The sequence below is a fragment of the Lithobates pipiens genome, unplaced genomic scaffold (genome assembly GCF_037356315.1).
Source record: "Lithobates pipiens isolate NorthernLeopardFrog02 unplaced genomic scaffold, aLitPip1_a1.2 Scaffold_22, whole genome shotgun sequence".
NCBI classification, from domain to species: Eukaryota; Metazoa; Chordata; class Amphibia; order Anura; family Ranidae; genus Lithobates; species Lithobates pipiens.
In genome coordinates, this window is record NW_027507784.1 from 97,674,296 (window position 1) to 97,698,647 (window position 24,352).

The following is a 24,352-nucleotide window of genomic DNA, read 5'->3' on the forward strand; positions in this document are numbered from 1 at the left end:
ACAACGCACGTTCTGGTGGCCCAATTTGAAGGACTTTTGCGAAAAGTACATCAGCTCTTGCCCCGTCTGTATCCAGAACAAGACACCCAGGAACCGGGCTTGGGGACTGCTGAAACCCCTACCTGTACCCGACAGACCCTGGAGAATGATTAGTATGGACTTTATTGTCGAGCTTCCATGTTCTGAGGGATGTTCAACTATTTTTGTGGTTGTAGACCGGCTATCCAAAATGGCCCACTTCTCACCCTTAAAAGGCACCCCATCTGCCGTGGAGACTGCCCACGTGTTCATTAAGGAGATTGTGAGGCTACACGGGATTCCAGCGAATATAGTCTCCGACAGAGGAGTGCAGTTCACTTCACGCTTCTGGAGGGCCCTGTGCGAGATCCTGAAAATTGAGCTGGCACTGTCCTCGGCCTATCATCCCCAAACTAATGGGCAGACAGAAAGGACCAACCAGACTCTTGAGCAGTACATTAGGTGCTTCACATCATTCGTACAGAATGATTGGGTGTCCCTGCTGCCTTTGGCAGAATTTGCCTACAATAATGCTTGTCATTCGGCCACCGGTCAGTCCCCTTTTTTCGCCAATTATGGCTTTCATTTAACCTTTTTGCCTGACTTTCTTCCAGAAACCTCAGTTCCAGCGGTCCAGAAGACAGTGGATTTCCTCAGCCACAATAACCGGGTGTTGCAGGAAGCAGTGGCCAAGGCCCAGGCAGACAGTAAGAGAGCCTTTGACCGGAGAAGAAGAGGGGAACTGATCCTACAACCTGGCGACCAGGTATGGCTTTCTACCAATAACATTAAAATGGCTTGTCCCTCCAGGAAACTTGCACCTAAATTTATGGGACCATTTCCGGTTAAGAGGAAAATTAATGAAGTTTCCTACGAGCTAACCCTGCCTGAGTCGCTTAGGATTCATCCTGTGTTCCATGTGTCACTGCTGAGACCTGCCACCCCTGATCCCTTTCCGGATAGAGGAACTAGACCTCCAGAACCCATCTTAGTGGATGGAAACGAGGAGTACGAGGTGGAGGCCATCCTCGATTGCAGAAGAAGACAGGGACGCATCCAATTTCTGATCAAATGGAAGGGATTTGGGCCAGAGAACAATTCCTGGGAACCAAACAGCAATATCCATGCCAGGCGGTTAATTCACGCATACTTGTCTGCCCATCCAGAAAAGAGGAACCTGTTGGGCATCCGGAGGCTGCCCCTTGGGAGGGGGCAATGTCAGGAACTTACCAGCAATAGACAGGTACAGCTGCGTGCACACAGGCGTCGGCGTGTGTCTTCTGCGCGTTCGCGTACGCGTTCGCGTGCGCGTTCGTTTACGCGTTAGTGTGCACGTTCGCGAGTGGCGTTCGTACGCGCGCTCGTCCACGTGGTCGTGCGTGGCGTGCGTGCGCTCCTTCCCGCCACTGAGCGTTTAAAGGACTCTCAAGTGCGCCGGTGCGGCGCTGTTTCGTCTCAGCTTCCGTGTGTCTGAACATCTGATCCTGAACCCGGTTACCTTTGAATACCTGATCCTGAACCTGATTACCTGCTACCGTTATCGACCCGGCTTGCTTGACTTCTCTGCCTTCTCCAATCCCGACCCGGCCTGCCTGACCTCGAAACCTCTTCTGCTTGTGATTCCGTTGCCGACCTCTGCCTGCTTACCGACACCTCTTCTGCCTTCCGTTACCATCAGTCTGCTTACCTTCTGACCCGGACCGTCTGACTCTTCTCCAGCCTGCTGCCAGTTCCAACCTTCGGTCTCTGAAGCTACTGCCTGCATTTCTCAGCTTCCAGCAACCCGCAGTCCACTCAGCCTTCAGAGGGATCTCCGCTCTTCTACCAGCTCCAGCGGCTCTATCCAGCAGGCCCTCCTACCCACTGTGCTCTCGAGACCGCTGTTCCCATTCCAGCGGCTCCTGAACCAGCGCTGTAAGAGAGGTCTCCTCCTACAAGTCGGGCTCCACATCTGGACTCTAACAGTAGGCTAGTTCGACGGACTAAGTATGGCGCATGCTCAGAAAGGATTTACACGGCCGAAGGTTGCATTGCAGTGTATTGGACGTCGAATTTCTAGTCCCGTCGTACGTGCCGTACACGTCATCGCGCAAGCTTTCAGCGGACTGTCTGTTCGTCGTGTGTGGTCAAGTCCGTTCATTCAAAAGTAGGACGGACTGTCTGTCGGATTGTCTGACGAACTTAGTTGGCCAGACAGTCCGCCCGTGTGTACGCGGCCTTACTCTAATGCCCTGTACACATGATAGGATTTTCCGACAACAAAATCCATAGGATTTTTTCCAACGCATGTTGGCTCAAACTTGTCTTGCATACACATGGTCACACAAAGTTGGTCGGAAATTCCGAACGTCAAGAGCGTGGTGACGTACAACACGCACGACGAGCCGAGAAAAATGAAGTTCAATAGCCAGTGCTGCTCTTCTGCTTGATTCCGAGCACGCGTGGCACTTTATGCGTCGGTATTGTGTATACACTATCGGAATTTCCATCAACGGATTTTGTTGTCGGAAAATTTGAGAACCAGATCTCAAATTTTGTGTAATGGAAATTGCTATGGAAAATATGTGATGGAGCCTACACACTGTTGGAATTTCCCGACAACAAGGTCCTATCACACATTTTCCATCGTAAAATCCTATCGTGTACACAGGGCATTACTGTTCACATCCACCATCACAAGAGCAAGCTCTTAAATGCTGAGCTCATAGCTACTGCATTGGGGGAAAGTGGGAGGGTTTAAATCAGAGAAAGAGCTCGCTCCACTGATGGTAGATTTGCAGAGTAAGTCACTGAACACTAATATATACAGTGCCTTGTGAAAGTATTCGGCCCCCTTGAACTTTTCAACCTTTTGCCACATTTCAGGCTTCAAACATAAAGATATAACATTTTTATTTTTTGTGAAGAATCACCAACAAGTGGGACACTATTGTGAAGTGGAACGAAATCTATTGGATTTTTGAAACTTTTTTAACTAATAAAAAAATGAAAAGTGGGGCGTGCAAAATTATTCGGCCCCCTTGCGTTAATACTTTGTAGATCCACCTTTTGCTGCGATTACAGCTGTAAATCGCTTGGGGTATGTCTCTATCAGTTTTGCACATTGAGAGACTGAAATTCTTGCCCATTCTTCCTTGCAAAACAGCTCGAGCTCAGTGAGGTTGGATGGAGAGCGTTTGTGAACAGCAGTTTTCAGCTCTTTCCACAGATTCTCGATTGGATTCAGGTCTGGACTTTGACTTGGCCATTCTAACACCTGGATACGTTTATTTGTGAACCATTCCTTTGTAGATTTTGCTGTATGTTTGGGATCATTGTCTTGTTGGAAGATAAATCTCCGTCCCAGTTTCAGGTCTTTTGCAGACTCCAACAGGTTTTCATCCAGAATGGTCCTGTATTTGGCTGCATCCATCTTTCCCTCAATTTTAACCATCTTCCCTGTCCCTGCTGAAGAAAAGCAGGCCCAAACCATGATGCTGCCACCATCATGTTTGACAGTGGGGATGGTGTGTTGAGGGTGATGAGCTGTGTTGCTTTTATGCCAAACATATCGTTTTGCATTGTGGGCAAAAAGTTAGATTTTGGTTTCATCTGACCAGAGCACCTTCTTCCACATGTTTGGTGTGTCTCCCAGGTGGCTTGTGGCAAACTTTAGACGAGACTTTTTATGGATATCTTTGAGAAATGGCTTTCTTCTTGCCACTCTTCCATAAAGGCCAGATTTGTGCAGTGTACGACTGATTGTTGTCCTATGGAAAGACTCTCACACCTCAGCTGTAGTTCTCTGCAGTTCATCCAGAGTGATCATGGGCCTCTTGGCTGCATCTCTGATCAGTCTTCTCCTTGTCTGAGCTGAAAGTTTAGAGGGACGGCCAGGTCTTGGTAGATTTGCAGTGGTCTGATACTCCTTCCATTTCAAAATGATCGCTTGCACAGTGCTCCTTGGGATGTTTAAAGCTTGGGAAATCCTTTTGTATTCAAATCCGGCTTTAAACTTCTCCACAACAGTATTACGGACCTGCCTGGTGTGTTCCTTGGTCTTCATGATGCTCTCTGCGCTTTCAACAGAACCCCGAGACTATCACAGAGCAGGTGCATTTATACAGAGACGTGATTACACACAGGTGGATTCTATTTATCACCATCAGTCATTTAGGACAACATTGGATCATTCAGAGATCCTCGCTGAACTTCTGGAGTGAGTTTGCTGCACTGAAAGTAAAGGGGCCGACCACTTTTCAGTTTTTTATTTGCTAAAAAAGTTTAAAATATCCAATAGATTTCGTTCCACTTCACAATTGTGTCACACTTGTTGGTGATTCTTCACAAAAAAATTCAAATTTTATATCTTTATTTTTGAAGCCTGAAATGTGGCAAAAGGTTGAAAAGTTCAAGGGGGCCAAATACTTTCGCAAGGCACTGTATTTACAGCTATTTTTTTAACCTATACAGTCCACCAAACATAAGAAAAAAATAGATTGTTTCTTGTTTCCTGAACTGTAAAAAGTCTTGTTGCTCCTCCCAATATCCCCTGCACCCCCCCTTGCCACCCTACTTGCTTTTGGGTGCTGTGCATGCGCAGCTGGTCTGATGCATTATGAACACAGGAGGTCAGCCACTTAGCACGGGTATGATTCAGAGAATGCTTTGCTTTTTTTTAAATTAATGGAACACATTTTCTGATTAGATGAGGTAGAGAGGCGAGGCAAACCTATTCAACTATTTAAAAATGTGAAGCCTGATGCTGCCTCTCTTTATCTAGGTACTGGCCCTTGAGCACCATTATGGTAAATAAAACTGTGTCCTTAATGTGAAATTTATTTATTTGAATTCACCTTATTTGACCTTATTTCTTGTAACAGGAGTGGGAAATGCTACAGCCTGCGTACTGCGTGATGTCATCTATGTCAGCGGTGGTCACTATGGGTACAGAGGAAGTTGCACGTATGATAAGATTCAGAGTTTTCACTTGGATATAAATGAATGGAGCATCTTATCAGTGTGTCCCCATCCAGGTAAGAAAACATGTAACAGCAAGTGCTGTAGTACTCTTCAAAGCACATACTCACCTGCATTGATAATCCAACATCGTCCCACTGTGATTAGCTGTTCATATGCCAAACAGTGGGTCCCATACCTTCATCTTGGCAATCTTTAGCTGGCTGCCTCTTCTGGGTGTAGACAGCAAGCTCTGATTTCATGCCTGACCTGTCCCCCTGCCCATCTCTAGAGAAGCCCCCAGGCTTTGTGTACCAATCTTGCAGCCTCCTGGGAGATGCAATATAAATATCCCAGGGGTACAGGGCCAGGTACATGTCATTCTGGCCTAGGCTGAAAAGGCAGTGAGAGGTGGAGCTAAAGAATAAAAAAAAATATTCAAATTATATAAAAAATAAAATAAAAAAAATACTCAATTCTGATTGTGTTAATTCTGATTGTGTTAATTTTGGAGTGTTAAAGCAGAACTAATTTCCTTTTTGGGAGTTTATTTGCACTTTAATATAATGTTTTACCTGTTTCAGTGGACAACACTCTCTGAAAGTAGGAAATCTCTTTAACCCCTCGCTGCTGCCCCCTAACCTTTTAAGAGGAACTAAATGGCAGTTGGCGGAGGCGAGTTTTAGGTTTTTGTGACCTTTTTGATTGGCCTTCACAGAGGTCACATGATCATAAGCTCCTGATTACACGTATGTAACCTCTCATGACATCTTAGTTACTGTGTTGGTAGTGTGCCGTAAGCGCACTGTCAGGACAAAAAATATTTTTCCCCGTGGACGTATTTATATGTATTTATATGTAGCTCTCAGTAAAAAACAAACCCATCCAGTTGCTGAGTATATGCTTATAGCTGGCGGGCACAGGTTAAAGGGTAACGCATGAAAACTTGCTTGATTCCCTCATCAACACAGTGTTGATGCAGGGATCCCTCCTGCTGGGCCATTGTCTTCTCCCGGTGTGGGGGGGGGGGAGTCAGTGATTATTGCTAGCTGCTATAGCAGCTGCTAGCGATAATCGCAGGGAAAACCAGGCATGCTGGTTGTACCCAAGTTGATAGTTCGATCAACTTGGTACAGTCAGCCTGCCCATACACGCTTAGAATCTTGGCTGGTTCCTGCTGAACCAGCCAAGATTTGAACCATGTATGGCCTGCCTAACAATGAAGCGCTTTGCTTTAGACCACTATGAAAATAGCAGACATCACCTACAAAGTTATTTAAATCAACAAACTGAACAAAAATGTAATATACTGCATGTTACCAGTCCTTAGGTATATAAGTATATTTTCAAAATGAACAGAAATGTACCGTATTTATCGGCGTATAACACGCGCCGGCGTATAACACGCACCCCAAGTTTAGGAGGGAATTTTAAGGAAAAAAAAAACCTTACATTTATATGCCCATCAGTGTCATCTGCAGCCTTGTCCACCATTGCAGTCTTATGCAGCCTTGTCCACCATTGCAGCCTTATGCAGCCTTGTCCACCATTGCAGCCTTATGCAGCCTTGTCCACCAGTACAGTCTTGTCCCCCATTGCAGCCTTATGCAGTCTTGTCCCCCATTGCAGCCGTGTCTATTTTATTTTTTAAAAATGCTGCAGCCGAGATACAGAGCTGGATGTGTATCTCGGCGGCGTGCGGTAGTTCTCGGCGGGCCTCCGGCCGCCTTCGGCTCTTCTCGGGCAGCTTTCGGCCGTTCTCGGAAGCTTTCGGCCGCTGAGAAGAGCCGAAAGGCGGCCGAAAGCTTCCGAGAACGGCCGAAAGCTGCCAAGAAGAGCCGAAGGCGGCTGAAAGTCGCCTTGAAGAGCCGAAGGCGGCTGAAAGCCGCCCAGAGGCTCAGAATTTCGGGGGATCGGCGTATAACACGCACCCACGATTTTCCCCTGCTTTTAAGGGGAAAAAAGTGTGTGTTATACGCCGATAAATACGGTACATTAAATACTTGTAGATCTGGACAGAAATACAGTTTCATTGTCACTTCCTGTGAGCTGAACTGAAGGCACAGATATCATTATCTTCCTACTGTAAACTGTAAACGAATCTCCCCAACCCCCATGTAATGAGAATAAGACCTTTTGTAGTCCAGTCTGTATGATAACAATGCCATGTCTCATATTTAAGCACTAGTGAACTGTAATAGGGCAAATTACTGTATGTGTTGGGTTTTAGATACTCTTTAAAAAATACATAGTACTAGGCTGTCATATAACACTCAAAATTGACAATGGATGAGGTGTGACCAGTGTGATCATGACTAAAGCTTCGTACACACTAGTAGTTTTTTTTTTTTCATTCAACCTAGCAGGGCTGAACGAAAAAAAACTGACAGCTCAGGAGGGGCAGCTGTTCTAATAATATTATTATTATTATAAAATATTTATATAGCTCCAACAGTTTACATAGCGCTTCACAACTCGAGGAGAGACAGTACAAATACAATACACTTTAATGTAGTAGGAATCAGAGGGCCCTGCTCCTTAGAGCTTACTATCTAAGAGGGAAGGTCAAGAGATACAAGAGGTAATAACTGTGGGTGATGTGCTGATTGAAAAGATTAATGTACAGTTGTTAGGTGGGGGCCAGATAGGCTTCTCTGAAGAGATGAGTTTTCAGGGATCGTCTGAAAGGGGATAATGTAGGAGAAATTTGGACGGATTGGGGTAGAGCATTCCAGAGGATGGGAGAGGCTCTGGAGAAGTCCTGAAGGCGATCACGGGATAAGGTGACAAGGGAGTTTGAGAGCAGGAAGTCTTGGGAGGAGCTAAGAGAATGATTAGATTGGTATTTTGAGACTAGCTTAGAGCTGTAGCTGGGGGCCAGGTTGTGGATGGCTTTGTAAGTTATAGTTAGTATCTTGAATTGAATTCGGTGACTGAGTGGCAGCCAATGGAGGGATTGGCAGAGGGGTATAGCAGACGCTGAGCGGTTTGTGAGGTGGATGAGCATGGCAGAAGCATTCATGATGGACTGAAATGGGGGTTGCCTATTTAGAGGTAAGCTAATGAGGAGGGAGTTGCAGTAGTTGAGGCGGGAGAAGACCAGGGAGTGGATTAGAAGCTTTGTGGTGACATTGGTTAGGAAGGGGCGTATCTTGGAGATGTTGTGGAGGTTGAGGTGGCAAATTTTGGATAGTGATAGGATATGGGGCCAAAAGGTTAGTTTAGAGTCCAGGATTACACCTAGGACCTTGGCATGGGGGGACAAGTTGATAGTTGAGCCATTGATATTGAGAGTGAAATCAGGGGAAGCGGCCCACCTAGGCAGGAAATATCATGAGCTCAGTTTTGAATAGGTATAATACGATGTTAGTGCAGCGATATCCTCTCGTGTTCTATGGTGTTCTGTCAGAACATTCTGGTCAGAGATTGATAGGGAGACAATCGGCAGTTAAGCCCCTTCGACAGAAGCTGGCTGAACGTGGCTTCTGTCGAACCAACTCCAGTACACACAGGCCGAATGACGACCGGTTTCTATTGAATTGGGCCGATGCCGTCCGACCTTGGAATGAACATGTTATCTCCCATAAGATAAAAAGAAGCACTTATGTGGAAGGAAAGTTGATGTGTAATCAAATAGCTGATAAGCATGGTATGTTTTGACAGAAGAGACTTTATTGGTCTCTTCTGCCATAAATGCATCCTTTTGCCTGTCAGCTGTTATGTTCACTGAGCCGCGTACACCGAGCTCAGCAAACATTTACGGCCCGATCCATGCCGTGGTGATATGACGCCCGTGCGAATGCGCGAGAATGGCGTCATTGTGGCCTGGCCTATCAAATGGCCGAAGGCACGGGTCCCGGAAGGAAGAGCACTCAAAGGTGGAAGCGCCGTGGGCTCTCCGGATCGAGCCCAGTGCTACGCTGGAGGACACCATATGACAGGTAAGTCTGTCATAATGTACATTAGTACATGCTGTGCATACTAATACATTATGGCATAACCCACCTGGGGGGCCTTAAAATATATATTATTATATTAATATATTATATATTAAAAAATATATTATATTAATATATTATATAGCAGACTTTACTTCAGTTTTTAAACTCATATAGGCATTTTTCTATTGTTTTCTCCAAAACAAAATTGAATTGAATCCTCAACCTGGACATTGGCCACATTGAAAAGAAAACTTGCAATGGCCATGATGATGTTATGATTTTACTGAGTACAGGCTGGAGACTGCTCAGACCAAACACCATCAGAAATTAAGAGTACGCTATGTACAGAGTGAAGAATTCAGAAATGCGCTATGTACAGAGTTACGGGTTCAGGAGTGCGTTACATACAGGGTGCAGGCGTGCATTAGGTACAGGGTGCAGGAGTGCGTTATGTACAGGGTGCAGGAGTGCGTTACATACAGGGTACAGGAGTGCATTACGTACAGGGTGCAGGAGTGCGTTACATACAGGGTGCAGGAGTGCGTTACATACAGGGTGCAGGAGTGCGTTACATACAGGGTGCAGGAGTGCGTTACATACAGGGTGCAGGAGTGCGTTACGTACAGGGTGCAGGAGTGCGTTGCATAGAGGGTGCAACATGTCATTCTCATCCCTCCTCCTAGGTTCTGGTTGCAACCACCACTCCCCCCCACACATTGACCTCCACAGCCTCCACAGGCTTCACCCCCCCCCCCAAAAAAACAAACAAACTTCCTTACATCTGTATTCTCTCCTACCTTGTCCAGCTCTGGTACCTCCCTGTATAGCAAGTCCTCAAAAAAATCCTGCCCACAGGATGCAGCCCACTGGATGGTAAAAAAAACAAAAACATTGCCGTCCAAGGTGACGGGACCTCCGCCACTGACAGGGACCTGCAGTGCTGACAGCTATGCCGAGCCGACCGCACATGCGCTTAGTGCACCGGCCCTGCTGAATGGACTGAACAGAAGAGCAGGAAATGTTTACTCTAGTTCCCTAGGAGACGGCCAGCCACACATGCGCTCACACAAAGCCAGCGCCGCTTGCGGGACTAAGGAGAAGGATGTTTCATCTTGTCTGGGAGACAGGCAGTGGGAAAAACAGCTGGTGGCTGGTGGATGCTGCGCGGGCCACATGACAAGGCCTGGTGGGCCGGATTTGACCCGCGGGCCTTGTGTTTGCCACCTGTGCTGTATAGTGTAACTCTATGAGCACTATTTTAAGTGTTTGATTACCTTTACAGATTTTCTGTAAAGGTAACCTAGCACTACACTCCCCCTCAGTTCCAGCTGTACTTACCTCCCACGATCCTGAGATGTCTAGGCACCTACATTCCGCTCCACTGGTCCAGGGATTTAAAATTCCTGCAGTTTTCTCTCCATCCAGCACTGCCAGTATGGACCAAATGGATTCTGATTCATCAGCACCATCCATGTGACAGTGTTGACCAATTAAAATCCATCTGGTCTATAATGGCAGTGCTGGACGGAGAGGAGAGAAAGCAGTAGGGATTTCAAATCCCCAGACTGGTTGAGTGGCTTGTGGAAGGTAAGTACAGTGGGGACCAGGGGGGTGGGTAGGGGGTCTTGTGTTAGGTCATCTTTTTCGTACATTTTAGAATCTGAGGAAAATGATGAATTGAATCCATTTTGGAATAAGGCTGTAACATAATAATATATGGAAAAATAATACATTCTGGATGCACTGTATGCCAGTATGGAATAGGGCCCACTGCATGCTGCCACGTATATGCATATAGCAGATGGGGTACCATACTTGGGTTCAGTATAAGCTGAATAATGTACTAAATGTCAAACGTTACTTAAAAATCTCTAGAATTATTCATATATACTGTTACAGTAAAACCTTGTTTTAGTAGTAACTTGGTTTGAGAGCATTTTGCGAGAAAAGCAAACATTTTTAATACATTTTGACTTAATATGCAAGCTATGTCTTGATCTACAAGAAGCGTCATGTCACAACTGAGTATAAAAGAGAAGAGAGGCGCCTCTAAGTGTAGCAATATGGTTACATTTAATGAAGGTACAACATTTAGCAACTCTCATGGTTGATGATTAAAACAGACACATCTAAGTATGCAGGCATCCGGGGGGAAACCTGTCCACATAGACCATCCTCTGCACCACCATCGATGTCAACCCTTCCAGGCTGCGCTCCACGAACGATTCAAGCCTCGCTTTCAGATTGCTCTTCTGCAGGGTAGTCTTCCCGGTCACGATTGCAGACTGACAGCAGTGAAGACAGTCTATGTGGACAGGTGCCTGCATACTTAGATGTGCCTCTTTTAATCATCAACCATGTGAGTTGCTAAATGTTGTACCTTCATTAAATGTAACCATATTGCTACACTTAGAGGCGCCTCTCTTCTCTTTTATACTCTGTAGCTCCTGTTGGATTTTGCTTCGAATCCCCTTGTGAAGCTTCCATTTGTGGATGGACATTTAATGGTTACACAATCTATCACATTACTATAATCTTTCTATATGGACTTTAAACTGAAAGACCTATGAATAAAGGGTTGTGGAACGAGTTTACATTATTTCTTATGGGGAAATTCGCTTTGATATACAAGTGCTTTGGATTACAAGCATGTTTCCGGAACGAATTATGCTCGCAATCCAAGGTTTTACTGTATAAGGATCATAGGAGTGTGGAATTTTATTTCATGTCTTACACAAATGTATCATTATTTTGCAAATAAAAGGAGACATAAGTATCTAGATGTAAGTATGTTAGAGACTACAGAAAAGATTAAAGTGGAATTCCACCCATTTAAAAGTCCGCAGCTACAAAAAGTGTAGCTGCTGACTTAATAATCGGACACTCACCTGTCCCACAGTCCAGCGATGCGGGCACACGAAGCCACGCTCCTCTCCCCCTCCTCTCCACGGCACCGACATTCTAACTGTGGGCATGCACTGCACGCTGTGAATGGTCGTGCAATCGTCACAGTCACTGGTCCCAGAAGATTGCAGGGAAGGGAGGAAGGAGGGAGAGGTAATCTTCCTTCCAGCGCCGTGGCGCCAGGGGAGGAAGTGGGAGCTGGGTGCCTCTAAAAACAGGGAACCCACCCCCCCAAAAAAATTGACATGCCCAATGTGACATGTCAGGGGGTCACCAGCACTTAAAGCAGAAGTTCCATTTTTGGGTGGAACTCCACTTTAAATACATTTTTTTATTATTTTCTAAAGCTGAGATAATTTCATTTTTTTTTCCAGAGTATGGACTGTGTTCGGTGGCACTACATAACAAGCTGTACCTGGTCGGAGGTCAGACAACGACTACTGACTGCTATGACTTTGAGCGCAATGAGTGGGTGGAGCTTGCCCCAACAATGGACAGGAGAATGGAATGCGGAGCCATCATCATGAATGGATTTATTTATATCACTGGTGGTTACTCCTGGTCTAAAGGCACCTACTTGCAGAGTATGGAGAGGTACAATCCAGAGACTGATAAATGGGAACTAGTTGGAAATCTCCCCAGCCCTATGCGTTCCCATGGCTGTGTCTGTGTGTATAGTGCATAGGCACTAACTATGTACATTGATCCAATATGTGATACCAATATTTCAGCTCAGGTTTGAGGAGCTAAAGTGGCTCCAAACAACTCCTTATGCAGCCTATATACAGCCATCTTCATGAATATAGAAGCATATTTTAAGCTACCCCTAAGGGGTAGTTAGGTCATTTTGAGGAATGTCATGCCATTAAGCCACGCTTCTGTGGAGTGCAAATGAATGGCTTGCATGTTCAATATCTACTGAATGGATGGGGGGGATACAGTAGTACAATGGCAGACGTAATCATTGTACTGTATAATAACTGCTTGATTCAGGTGCCAACAACCAGATATATGTTAATGGATGAATGTTAATGGATGAATCCTTTAAGACGGGGGTGTCCAACCTGTGGCCCTAAATGGCTATGAATGTTTGATTTTTTGATGCCCACCAAAAAATGTTAGATTTTTTTTGTAAAAATGCATTTACATTTTATCGAGCACGTGTGGCTGAAGAAAAATTTGACAGTGTCTCATGCTTATTGGACTTTTCACAATCACACTTTATTCATGTCATCAGTTTTTGGCAGCACCTATATTTGTGGGCAACTATTTTAACCACTTCAGCCCCAGAAGGTTTTACCCCCTTCCTGACTAGAGCACATTTTACAATTTGGCACTGCGTTGTTTTAACTGGTAATTGCGCACTCATTCAATGCTGTACCCAAACTAAATTTGCGTCCTTTTTTCCCCCCACAAATAGAGCTTCTTTTTGGTGCTATTTTATCACCTCTGCGGTTTTTATTTTTTGCTCTATACACAAAAAAGCGACAATTTTGAAAAAAAACTAACAATATTTTGAACTTTTTGCTATAATAGATATCCCTCAAAAATTAAAAAATAAACAAATTTCTTCATCAGTTTAGGCAAATATATATTCTTTTACATATTTTTGGTACAAAAAAAAAATCGTAATAAGCGTATATAGATTGGTTTGCACAAAAGTTATAGAGTCTGCAAACTATGGGAAAGATTGATGGCATTTTTATGGCATTTATTATTATTATTTTTTTTACTAGTAATGGCAGTGATCTGCGACAGACAGATCGGACACTTTTGACACATTTTTGGGACCATTGACATTTATATAGTGATCAGTGCTATAAAAAAGCACTGACTACTGTGTAAATGACACTGGTAGGGAAGTGGTTAACACTAGGGGGCGATCAAGGGGTTGATTGTGTGTTCCCTCAGTGTCTTCTAACTGTATGGGGATTGGACTGAGTAGGTGAGGAGATATATCGCTGTTCCTACTTACTAGGAACAAATGACAAGTTTCCTCTATTCTGACAGCACAGGGATTTGTGTGGCGCTCGTGCACGCAATTCCACGTGGCCAATGGCGATTGTGACTGCCGGCCACGGGCATGGGGTTCCCCTCCGTGCAGCCGGCGTGTGTGTCCCCACTGGTGGCTCTTAAAGGAACCCTGTACCTGTATGGGGTTTTGTGCAGGGGAGCCATTCTGCCCTGTAAATAGATGTGAGCTGGTTGGGAACTGGATAAAGGATGAAGCGAGTGAAGGGCAAAATTTAGAACCAAAATATCTGATGAGCACCTTGAAAATTCATTAAGAATCGCTACTACGTCTATCAAACCAGATAACAGATGTGTTCTTTTTCATTTCATTTGTTTTTTGCGGAAATTTGAAAATTTGGAAATTTGAAAATCCGTAAATTGGAAAATTCGAAATTCGTAAAATTCCTAAGTTCGAAAATTCAGAAGATTTTAAATCTGAAAATAAAAAAGAGAATCCGAAAATTCGAAAAAACGAAAATCCAAAATTATAAATAACTATCCAATAATAGCTATTAAAGCGGAGGTCCACCCTAAAGTGGACCTCCGCTCATCGGAACCCTCCCCCGCTCCGGCGCCACAATTGGCACCTTTCAGGGGGGAGGGGGGTGCAGATACCTGTACAGTACAGGTATTCTGCACCCACTTCCGGGATAGCTCTCTGCGGAAAGGGGCGTAGATTATGCCCCTTTCCGCAAGTGCCCGCCCCTTTCCGCAAGTGCCCCGCTGCCTGCTGGGAAACACACACATCCCAGAGGCAGCGGGGACCGTCCTTATTGCACAGCGCGACTCGCGCATGCGCAGTAGGGAACCGGGAAATGAAGCCGAAAGGCTCCATTTCCTGATTCCCATACCCAAGATGGCGGCGGCAGCACTCGAGACGATCTAGAGATCGGCTTCGGGTGCCGACATCGCGGGCGCTCTGGATAGGTAAGTGTCACGATTTTAAAAGTCAGCAGCTACAGTATTTGTAGCTGCTGGCTTTAAAAAAAAAAAAAAAAACGCGGAGTCCCGGTGGACTCCCGCTTTAAATCATAGGTATTGGAATTTCCTTTCAAATTTTGCTGTTAGTGAACATAACGAATACAAATTTATCTGAACTTACCAATTATCGGAAATAATGAATGCCATATCTAAACAAATGGAACGGAACAATTTAATAATAAAAAAAATAATATGCTTTTGTTATTATTATTATTGTTATTTATTATTATTAATTTGTCACTTTCCATTTGTTTAGATACAGCATTCGTTATTTTGGATAATTTGTAACTTCAAATAAATTCGTATTCATTACGTTGACTAACCGTCAAATTTTTCTATTTTCTGGTCTTTCGTTCTTATTTTTGGATTTTTGAATTTCTAGATTTCCGAATTACAGAATTTAGAATTTCTGAAATTTCTAAATTCTGAATTTTGGAATTTCCGAAATTTCGAAAACGTCAAAAATTCGGATATTATATAACAAATTTGTAATTAAACAAATTGCACATGTCTACCAGATATTCATGTGTTTGTTTATCAAAAACTGTTGAATATGGCACTAGTTTTATGTTGCCCTCTTTTACTTTTATAATAAAAATATTACAAAAAAATTCAGTTTTATTACGCAGGTAAATACAATTATCTATATCAGTGATCGGTAACTTGTGGTTTGCCGACTCTTTCTTCTCATCAGCTCTCCTTATTGTTGGTGTATTTTATGTGTGGCCCAAGACCATTCCTCTTCTTCCAATGTGGCCCAGGAAGGTCAAAAGTTTGGATATCCCTGTTTTAGGAGAAGGATGGCTGTCTGATCAGCAGCTGTCATCAGCAGAGGCGAAAGAGAACACTGGGTTACTCGGTAACTAGACTGGGAAAAGATGATAGCCTCTACTGACAGCCACACGTTAGCATACTCAGGTTGTCTTTCCCAGCATATGGCAGTCATATGGGCATCTTTAAGTAAAATTCAATTCCAGCCAAAACATTTTGTTTTAATGTGGTTGAAGTAACTCTGTCAGGTTTTTATTGTCGTCTACGTCTCTACTAAAAAGCTTTTCCTTTAGTTGAGACATAGGTGTTGGGAAATCTTTCCAATAGGGACAGAAACAAATTTTCTTAAGCCTCCGATCACAGCGGTGCAACTCGTAATGCGATTTAACGGTTCAAAATCGAATGCAAGCCGCACCCTATTTGGCCCAAAAATTCAGGCTGAAAAAGTGTAAATGAACTCTACATAGAGTTTGTGTACCTAGAAATATGTAAATGTCTCTCTAGATAAAATGTGTCTGTGTTGCACCAATCAGCATTGTATATCTGCACATCACTAGACATTATATGGTTATTAATGGATATATCTTAGCAATGCTGATGGATGACTTGCTGCTAGTAAGACATTAGCAGGCCTGCAGACATGTACAGCAATGCAATGTTCTTACGGTAGTAATGGGATTGTTTTTGCTGATTTAGAACAAACACTTATACTTGGATTCAGTAAGAGGTTTGTCAAAGCTGCTTGCAATTATGAGCATTAGAAGAATACATCCTGCCAGTATGGTAATGGCCATAGACAGCAAACAGACCTCATGCATCCCATATCAGTTTATTAAACATATCGGTATTAGACATGTGCAATTCGTTTAGTTACAAATAAATTTTTCAACAAATTTCAACAAATTCCTTAATGTGGAAATATGCAAATTAATGAAAAACCTGTTTAACACATTTTTCCAAATATTTGGAAATTCTAAAATTTGAAATAGGGAAAATCAGAAATTCGAAATACGAAAATCTGAAAATTTGAAAATCCGAAAATAAGAACGAAAATTCAAAAGGATGAAAATCCAAAAATAGGAACGAAAATTCCAAAACCGAAAATGAAAAAATCTGAAATAATAACTAACTAATAATAACTTAACTATTACTAACTATTAAATTATAGGTATTGGAATTTCCTTTCAAATTTGGCTGTTATTGAATGTAACGAATATAAATTTATCCAAAGTTACGAATTATCCGAAATAAGGAATGCCTTACCTAAACGAATGGAACGTAATGAATTAATAATTAATAAAAACTTTTTAATATTATTATTATTATTATTTATCAATTAGTTCTGTTCTATTTGTTTAGATGCGGCATTCATTATTTTGGATAATTTGTAATTTTGGATAAATTCATATTCATTACGTTGACTAACAGCCAAATTTGAAAGGAAATTCCAATACCTATAATTTAACCACTTAAGTACTGGACCATTTTGCTGGCCAAAGACCAGACCACTCGTGATTTGGCACTGCGTCACACTTTAACTGACAATTGAGCGGTCGTGCAACGTGGGTCCTAAACAAAGTTGATGTCCTTTTTTTTCCCCACAAATGGTATTTGATCACCCCTGCGGTTTTTATTTTTTACGCTAGAAACAAAAAAAAGAGCGACAATTTGGAAAAAAAGCGCATTATATTTTACATTTTGCTATAATAAATATCCCCCAAAAATATATAAACATTTTTTCCTCATTTTTGGTAAAAAAAAAAAAAATCGCAATAAGCGTTTATTGATTGGTTTGTACAAAAGTTATAGCGTTTACAAAAAAGAGGATAGTTTTATGGCATTTTTATTAATATTTTTTTTTTTTACTAGTAATGGCGGCGATCAGCGATTTTTATCGTGACTGCGACATTATGGCGGACACATCGGACATTTTTGACACATTTTTGGGACCATTGTCATTTATACAGAAATCAGTGCTATACAATGCACTGATTCCTGTGTAAATGACACTGTCAGTGAAAGGGTCAACCACTAGGTGGCAGTGTTAGGGGTTAAGTTTGTCCTGGGGAGTGTTTCTAACCATGGGGGGCGTGGCTGTGTGTGACACATCACTGATCTCTGTTCCCGATCACAGGGAGCAGAGATCAGTGACACTAGGCAGAACGGGGAGATGTTTGTTTACATTAGCATCTTCCTGTTTTTCCTCTCCGTGACACGATCGAGGGTATCCTCGTGGCGATCGAGTCCACAGGACCTGCGATCCGACTCACGGAGGTCCCGACCAGCCCCAGCGTCGGTTGCGTGCACGCGATGGCGCGGCGACAAATTTAAAGGGACGTATAGGTACGTCCATTTGCCTGTCCGTGCCATTCTGCCGGCGTACATCGGCGTGCGCAATAGTTAGTTATTATTAGTTAGTTAGTTAGCTATTATTTAGAATTTTCGAATTTTCTGACTTTCTTTCTTATTTTCAGATTTACAAATTTTTGAATTTCCGGATTTTTCGAATTTACAAATTGTTGACTTTTTTTTAATTTACGGATTTTTTAATTTTCAAATTTCAGATTTTTCGGATTTTCAAATTTATGAATTTACTAATTTTGATCATAATGAATGACCCAATAACCAAACAATCAAAAAAAAAAAAAAAACGAATTAAACGAAAACTAACACATTTTTTGGCAGTGCACATGTCTAATTAGTTTAGTGATACATATACTTGGCTAAAAAGCACAGGAAAATGTTGAAGTAAAAGTTACACTTTTAGTGCAAAGAAAAGGGAGAGGATGGGGTAAAAATAGTAAACTTAAAGGGCAGTTCACCCTAAACAATCATTTACATTTTTAGTTGAAGCTGGAGAGTTCTAGAAATGATGTAGCTTGAGAAAATGACCTTTCTTCATAAGCCACCTCGGGAGAGCTTTTGGAGATGCTGCAAATGGCTGTAGTAGCTTGTGCTACATACAATATGTGCCGAGTGTTCAAACATTGCTCACTCCCTTCCCTCAACCATTCAGGAAATGCCTTGTATTTTCTTACTGAATACAAGGCATTCTCTGATTGGATGAGGTGGAGAGAAGGGGCGGATGATATCTTGATCCACGCCATGATCCACCCGAAGGTATCTTTTATCGGGGGGGGGGGGATTTATTAGGCGGGATTCACACTGTCGCTTTGTGATAAAACATGGCATAGCATCATTCTGAATGGCACCCCAATGCAGTTCCGTTTGAGCTTTTCATAATTTTTAGTCCCGTGTTTTACACTGTTTGTTGCAAAAATGTGCATAATGCTTCATGCATTTTTGCGTGGCATTAATAATGACTGGAACTGCAAGTGCGACACATTTTTTTGCAAATTTTTTGTACGCATAAAAAAAACATGCGATTTTGTGGGGACTCAATACTGTGATGTGAAAGCAGCCTTAATGTAACAAGGGTTAAAAATTGACATAACACATTAAGACCCCTTTCACAATGAGGCAGTTTAGCACTAAAAATAGCGCCTGAAAAGCACTTCCTATTCATTTTAATGGATGCTTTCACACTCAGGCGGTGCGCTCGCAGGGCGGTAGAAAAAGTCCTGCAAGCAGCATCTTTGGGGCCTGTTTGGAGCGCTGTAAAAGATGTCCCTGCCCATTAAAATGCATGGAAAGCGCTTTAAAAGCATTTAGAAAGCGCCAAAAAACAGGTCTTTTTTGGGTTTTTAAAAGGCCACGTTTTCACGTGACCTGCCTGAAAAGCACTGCTAAAGCACCGCAAAAACGACCAGCACTTTAGTGGCTGTTTTAGCAGAGCTTCAGAGTAAAGGGTTGGTACTGACCTCAGAGATGTAAATGGGTCCTGGGTAATATGTGTGCTTGTGTTCCTGGGTCTGCACACTTGTCGTGGCTACTATGAGGTGTTCCCATTTTCCCAGCCGGAGTTCTATTTCTACCAAAAACTCCCAGGTGGAAAGAAAAAGAGCAGGGAGAATTTTTACAGTGTAATCCCACTTTCGTTTAAAAAAAAAAACTTTGTTGCAGATTCCTACCTTTTGTTATTCTGAAGGATTAGCTGTGTTTTTGTCTGTGTCCATGTGTACTGTATACTGTATACAGTACACATGGACACATGTATACTGTAGCTGCTGACTTTTACGACTAGGGCACTTACCTGTCCAGGTATCCCACGGTGTCCTCACCCAAGACGATTCTTGAACTGGCTCTTGGGTGCTGGCGCAGCCATCATGGGTAAGGGAAACTAGCAGTGAAGCTTTGCGGCTTTACAGCCAGTTTCGTACTGTGCATGCTCAAATCAAACTGCGCTTTCTCAATTGGCCAAAAACTTTTGGCTGAGTTTGCTGCGGGAACGGGTATCTGTCAAAACCAGAGTTCGCCAGAGCTTCACAGGTTGCCACTGGAGTCCTCTTCCACGCTTCCATTACGACATCATGGAGCTGGTGGATGTTAGAGACCTTGCACTCCTCCACCTTCCATTCGAGGATGCCCCACAGATGCTCAATAGTGTTTATGTCTGGAGACATGCTTGGCCAGTCCATCACCTTTACCCTCAGCTTCTTTGGCAAGGCAGTGGTGATCTTGGAGCTGTGTTTGGGGTCAATATCATGTTGGAATATGGCCCTGAGGCCCAGTCTCCGAAAGGGAGGGGATCATGCTCTGCAGTATGTCACAGTACATGTTGGCATTCATGGTTCCCTCAATGAACTGTAGCTCCCCAGTGCCGGCAGCACTCATGCAGACCCAGACCAAGACACTCCCACCACCATGCTTGACTGTAGGTAAGACACAATTGCCTTTGTACTCTTCATATGGTTGCCGCCACACATGCTTGACACCATCTGAACCAAATAAGTTTATCTTGGTCTCATCAGACCACAGGACATGGTTCCAGTAATCCCTTCAACCTCTGCAGCAATGCTGGCAACACTCATATGTCTATTTCCCAAAGACAACCTCTGGATATGACGCTGAGCATGTGCACTCAACTTCTTTGGTCTACCATGGTGAGGTCTGTTCTGAGTGGAACCTGTCCTGTTAAACCACTGTATGGTCTTGGCCACCGTGCTGCAGCTCAGTTTCGGGGTCTTGGCAATCTTCTTATAGCCTAGGCCATCTTTATGTAGAGCAAAAGTTCTTCTTTTAAGATCCTCAGAGAGTTCTTGCCATGAGGTGTCATGCTGAACTTCCAGTGACCAGTATGAGAGAGTGAGAGAGATAACACCAAATTTAACACACCTGTTCCCCATTCACACCTGATATCTTGTAACACTAACGAGTCACATGACACCAGGGAGGGAAAATGCCCAATTGGGGTGTACTCGCTTTTGTTGCCAGCGGTTTAGAAATTAATGGCTGTGTGTTGAGTTATTTTGAGGGGACAGCACATTTACACTGTTATACAAGCTGTACACTCACTACTTTACATTGTAGAAAAGTGTCACTTCTTCAGTGTTGTCACATGAAAAGATATAATAAAATATTTACAAAACTCACTTTTTTTTTTTACTGTATGAACGGTTATCATAGGGAAACATGGGGTGCGATTTGTCATGCGACTTTGGGGTCCAAAGCCACATGACAAGTCACACAGGTGTGAATGGGGCCTCAAACAGAAATAAATATAAAATAATACTTTGTAAAATATTTTATTATGTCCCCATACTGTCAAATGCCATACAACATAATTTTCATAAAAACCCATCCCAGCGGTGTAAAGGGTTAATCAAAGGACACCTGTACTGGGAAAATATTTATAATGTCATTGCTGATGTTTTCTTTTGAAAGTGATTGTTTCATGGCCAACATGCTTATCCAATGGCCTCATTACTTTCAGTCTGACTTCACTTGCTGCATGCTTGATCTGGATCATTGATTCAGAATGGCTTGACAGAGACAGTCAGGCAACTGGCATTTTCATAAGGAGGCCAGCAAGAAGGACTTGCCATTGGATTACCTCCATTGACATGATTAAGCCTGGGTTCACACATATGCAAACCCAGACATCGCATGTGATTCGCACCCGCATTGCTGTGCCGATCACATGCGATGTCTGTCCAATGAGAGTTCAGGCCATAGAGTTTGTATTTAGAAAAAGTTTTTCCTCACACCAATAATTAAAATAAGTGAATTATATTAACTGCTGTTCCCCTGATAGTGATAAATAAAATGTGAGGGGGGCGCTCGTATGAGGACCATAGGTCCAATGGTGTGTGAAATTTGTAAATATTTAAATTATTTGGTGGAAAAATTTTTCCATATCAATATTTAAGTGCAATGTGCTCTGATATAAAAAATATATTTTCAATCCATTTTACAATTTGTAGTGAACACAAAAAGAATATAAGCAATGGTGAATCAAATAATGCTTCCTGAGGACGTAGCAATAGGAAACGTACATCGGGGAGCTTCTTGGTCACGTCACATCCGATGATCGCGCTGGATGGTGGAACGAATGCCAACAGCCAGTGTAAGCCGGGAGGCAACATTGATCCAGACACACACGATTAGCCTAAGGCACCTATATATGTAAGCAGACATTTGGCTTTGTTTTTATCCATTAATTTAATAAAACTGGGGTTAAACTATTGGTTTCCCTTTTACATTTTTTTACATACCTCACTCATGGTCTTGTGCAGGAGGGATTCATATCAAGAGCAGTCTCCTCCTATATCGAGCAATTTCATACCTCCCAACTTTTTGAGATGGGAATGAGGGACACCTATCAGCAAAAGTAAGCAGGTATAGGACACACCCCTTGCCACTCCCCTTTAAAGGAGAATTGTACAAAAAAACAAGATTGGTTAAACCCACGAGTGCTTTTATTTTAACCACTACTATTCCTTTATATTGACTTTTGGAATTTACAAATGCAGCAATTTAGAAATCAGATAAAAGGTGTAACGCTGGAAAACACTTTTTCATAGATAAAAAGTGCATTTTATATATACCTATATAGATCAGACCAAAATGAGGGACAAATGAGGAGGAATGAGGGACAGAGGGACATTGCTCCAAATCAGGGACAGTCCCTCCAAATCAGGGACAGTTGGGAGCTATGAGCAAGTTTACTTTACTAAAAAGTGCTGTTTGACCTTCTTTTGAACTAAAGAGGTCTCCTCTATCTGGTAAGCAGAACCTGCATAAGGAGCACTTTGGGTGCATATCTCCCAACTGTCCCTGATTTCGAGCAATGTCCCTCTGCCCCTCATTGCTCCTCATTTGTCCCTCATTTTGGTCTGATCCATATAGTTGTATATAAAATGCACTTTTTATCTTTCAGAAAGTGTTTTCCAGCGCTAAACCTTTCATTTGATTTCTAAATTGCTGCATTTGTATCTTCCAAAAGCCAATATAAAGGAATAGTGGTAAAAAAAGCTCTTGTGGGTTTAACCAAACTTGTTTTTTTTTATACAATTCTCCTTTAAGAGGGCGTGGCAAGGGGTGTGTCTTATGCCTACATAATTTTACTGACATGTGTCCCTCATTCCCATCTCAAAAAGTTGGGAGGTATGTGGGTGTATAATTTACAGTTGGTGATGGATTATTCACTATTGATGCCCTATGGAAGATAATCAGCACTGAAGAAATATAAGCACAAGGACTTTATTGGATTCACCATTGTTTACATTCTTTTTGTGTTCACTACAAATTGTAAAATGTATTGAAAATATATCAGAGCACATTGCACTATTGATATAGAGGATTTTTTCCGCCGAATAATTTAAATATTTACAAATTTCACATACCATTGGACCTATGGTCCTCATACAACCCCCCCTCACATTTTATTTATCATACAGTTTGTATGGCTGAACTCACATTGGATTGGCAGATTCACACCCATGCGATCCGATTCTTGTCCAAATCCATAGTTCGCACTGCGATCTGTGTACCGATCTGGGGGTGTCATTAACTTTGTATTGGCACCCGCAGTGGGTGTGAACTGCCGGTGGCGGGAGATGCGATGTGAGGATTCGCACTGAAATCGCACTCTGGTTCCCGCATCGCAAGAGTGCGAACCCAGGCTTAAAGATCAGTTTGGGGATGACTGCACCACTGCTAATGCACAAGACTGTAATCTATTTTCATGGATACAAATAGGTGTAGCGGCCATAACCCTTGGTAGGGCAGCCTTGACTTTTGGGCTTAGCGGTTACCTCCGCTTGGCTTGTTCTTCCATGTCTAGGGGTTCCCAGGGTTAGTACCCAACAACTTTGGATGCTGACACCATAAAAGTCCTTTAGAAAGGTTTTTATTTATAGGGGTAACATCCAAAAAACACAGTCTCGTATGGGAACAGAGGGCCAGGGTGAAGAAAGGATGAAAAAACTCAGGCACCTTGAACCTGCTAATCATTAGAAAGTCTCTAATACCACCCAGAGAGTAGCCACTCGCAGCTGGGCGCTTCAAAGCTGAAAAAATCTCTAGCCAGAGATTATGGCAGTCAGGACTTCAATCCAGAACTTGTAAAATCTCTGACCTTGAAAAAGTTTTAACAGAAAGTGAACAGGAACCTTTTCCTCAGTACCTGGAATGTTCTCTGTCTCCTTGGCAGTACTAGAAAAGTGTGGATTTGTTCACAACCCAGCAGCCAAGCACTTCTTGGGATACCAGCTTGTTTTTTTTTTTTTCTTATTCTTTATTTTCCACGATAAAAATTTTTTTTTTTTACATATTACAAATTATCATCTTTACAATAACCTATCCTTACAACAATGAATTACATTTACCCCGAAAACCTCCCCCCTTCCCTCCCCCCCCAAAAAAAAAGAAGCTTGTTGGCACTC

The 24,352-nt window shown here is 42.8% G+C and overlaps 1 protein-coding gene across 2 annotated transcripts in view; it reads left to right on the top strand.

The window, feature by feature from the left end:
- KLHL23 (kelch like family member 23) overlaps positions 1–16,764 on the top strand; it is a 43,638-nt gene extending 26,874 nt beyond the window's left edge. For both annotated transcript variants that reach the window (XM_077447954.1, XM_077447955.1), the window contains exons 3-4: positions 4,881–5,033; positions 12,176–16,764. In XM_077447954.1, coding sequence (XP_077304080.1) covers positions 4,881–5,033; positions 12,176–12,486 — 464 coding nt within the window. In that variant the 3' untranslated portion in view covers positions 12,487–16,764. The remainder of the gene's footprint in view (positions 1–4,880; positions 5,034–12,175) is intronic.
- The last annotated feature ends 7,588 nt before the right edge of the window (positions 16,765–24,352 follow it).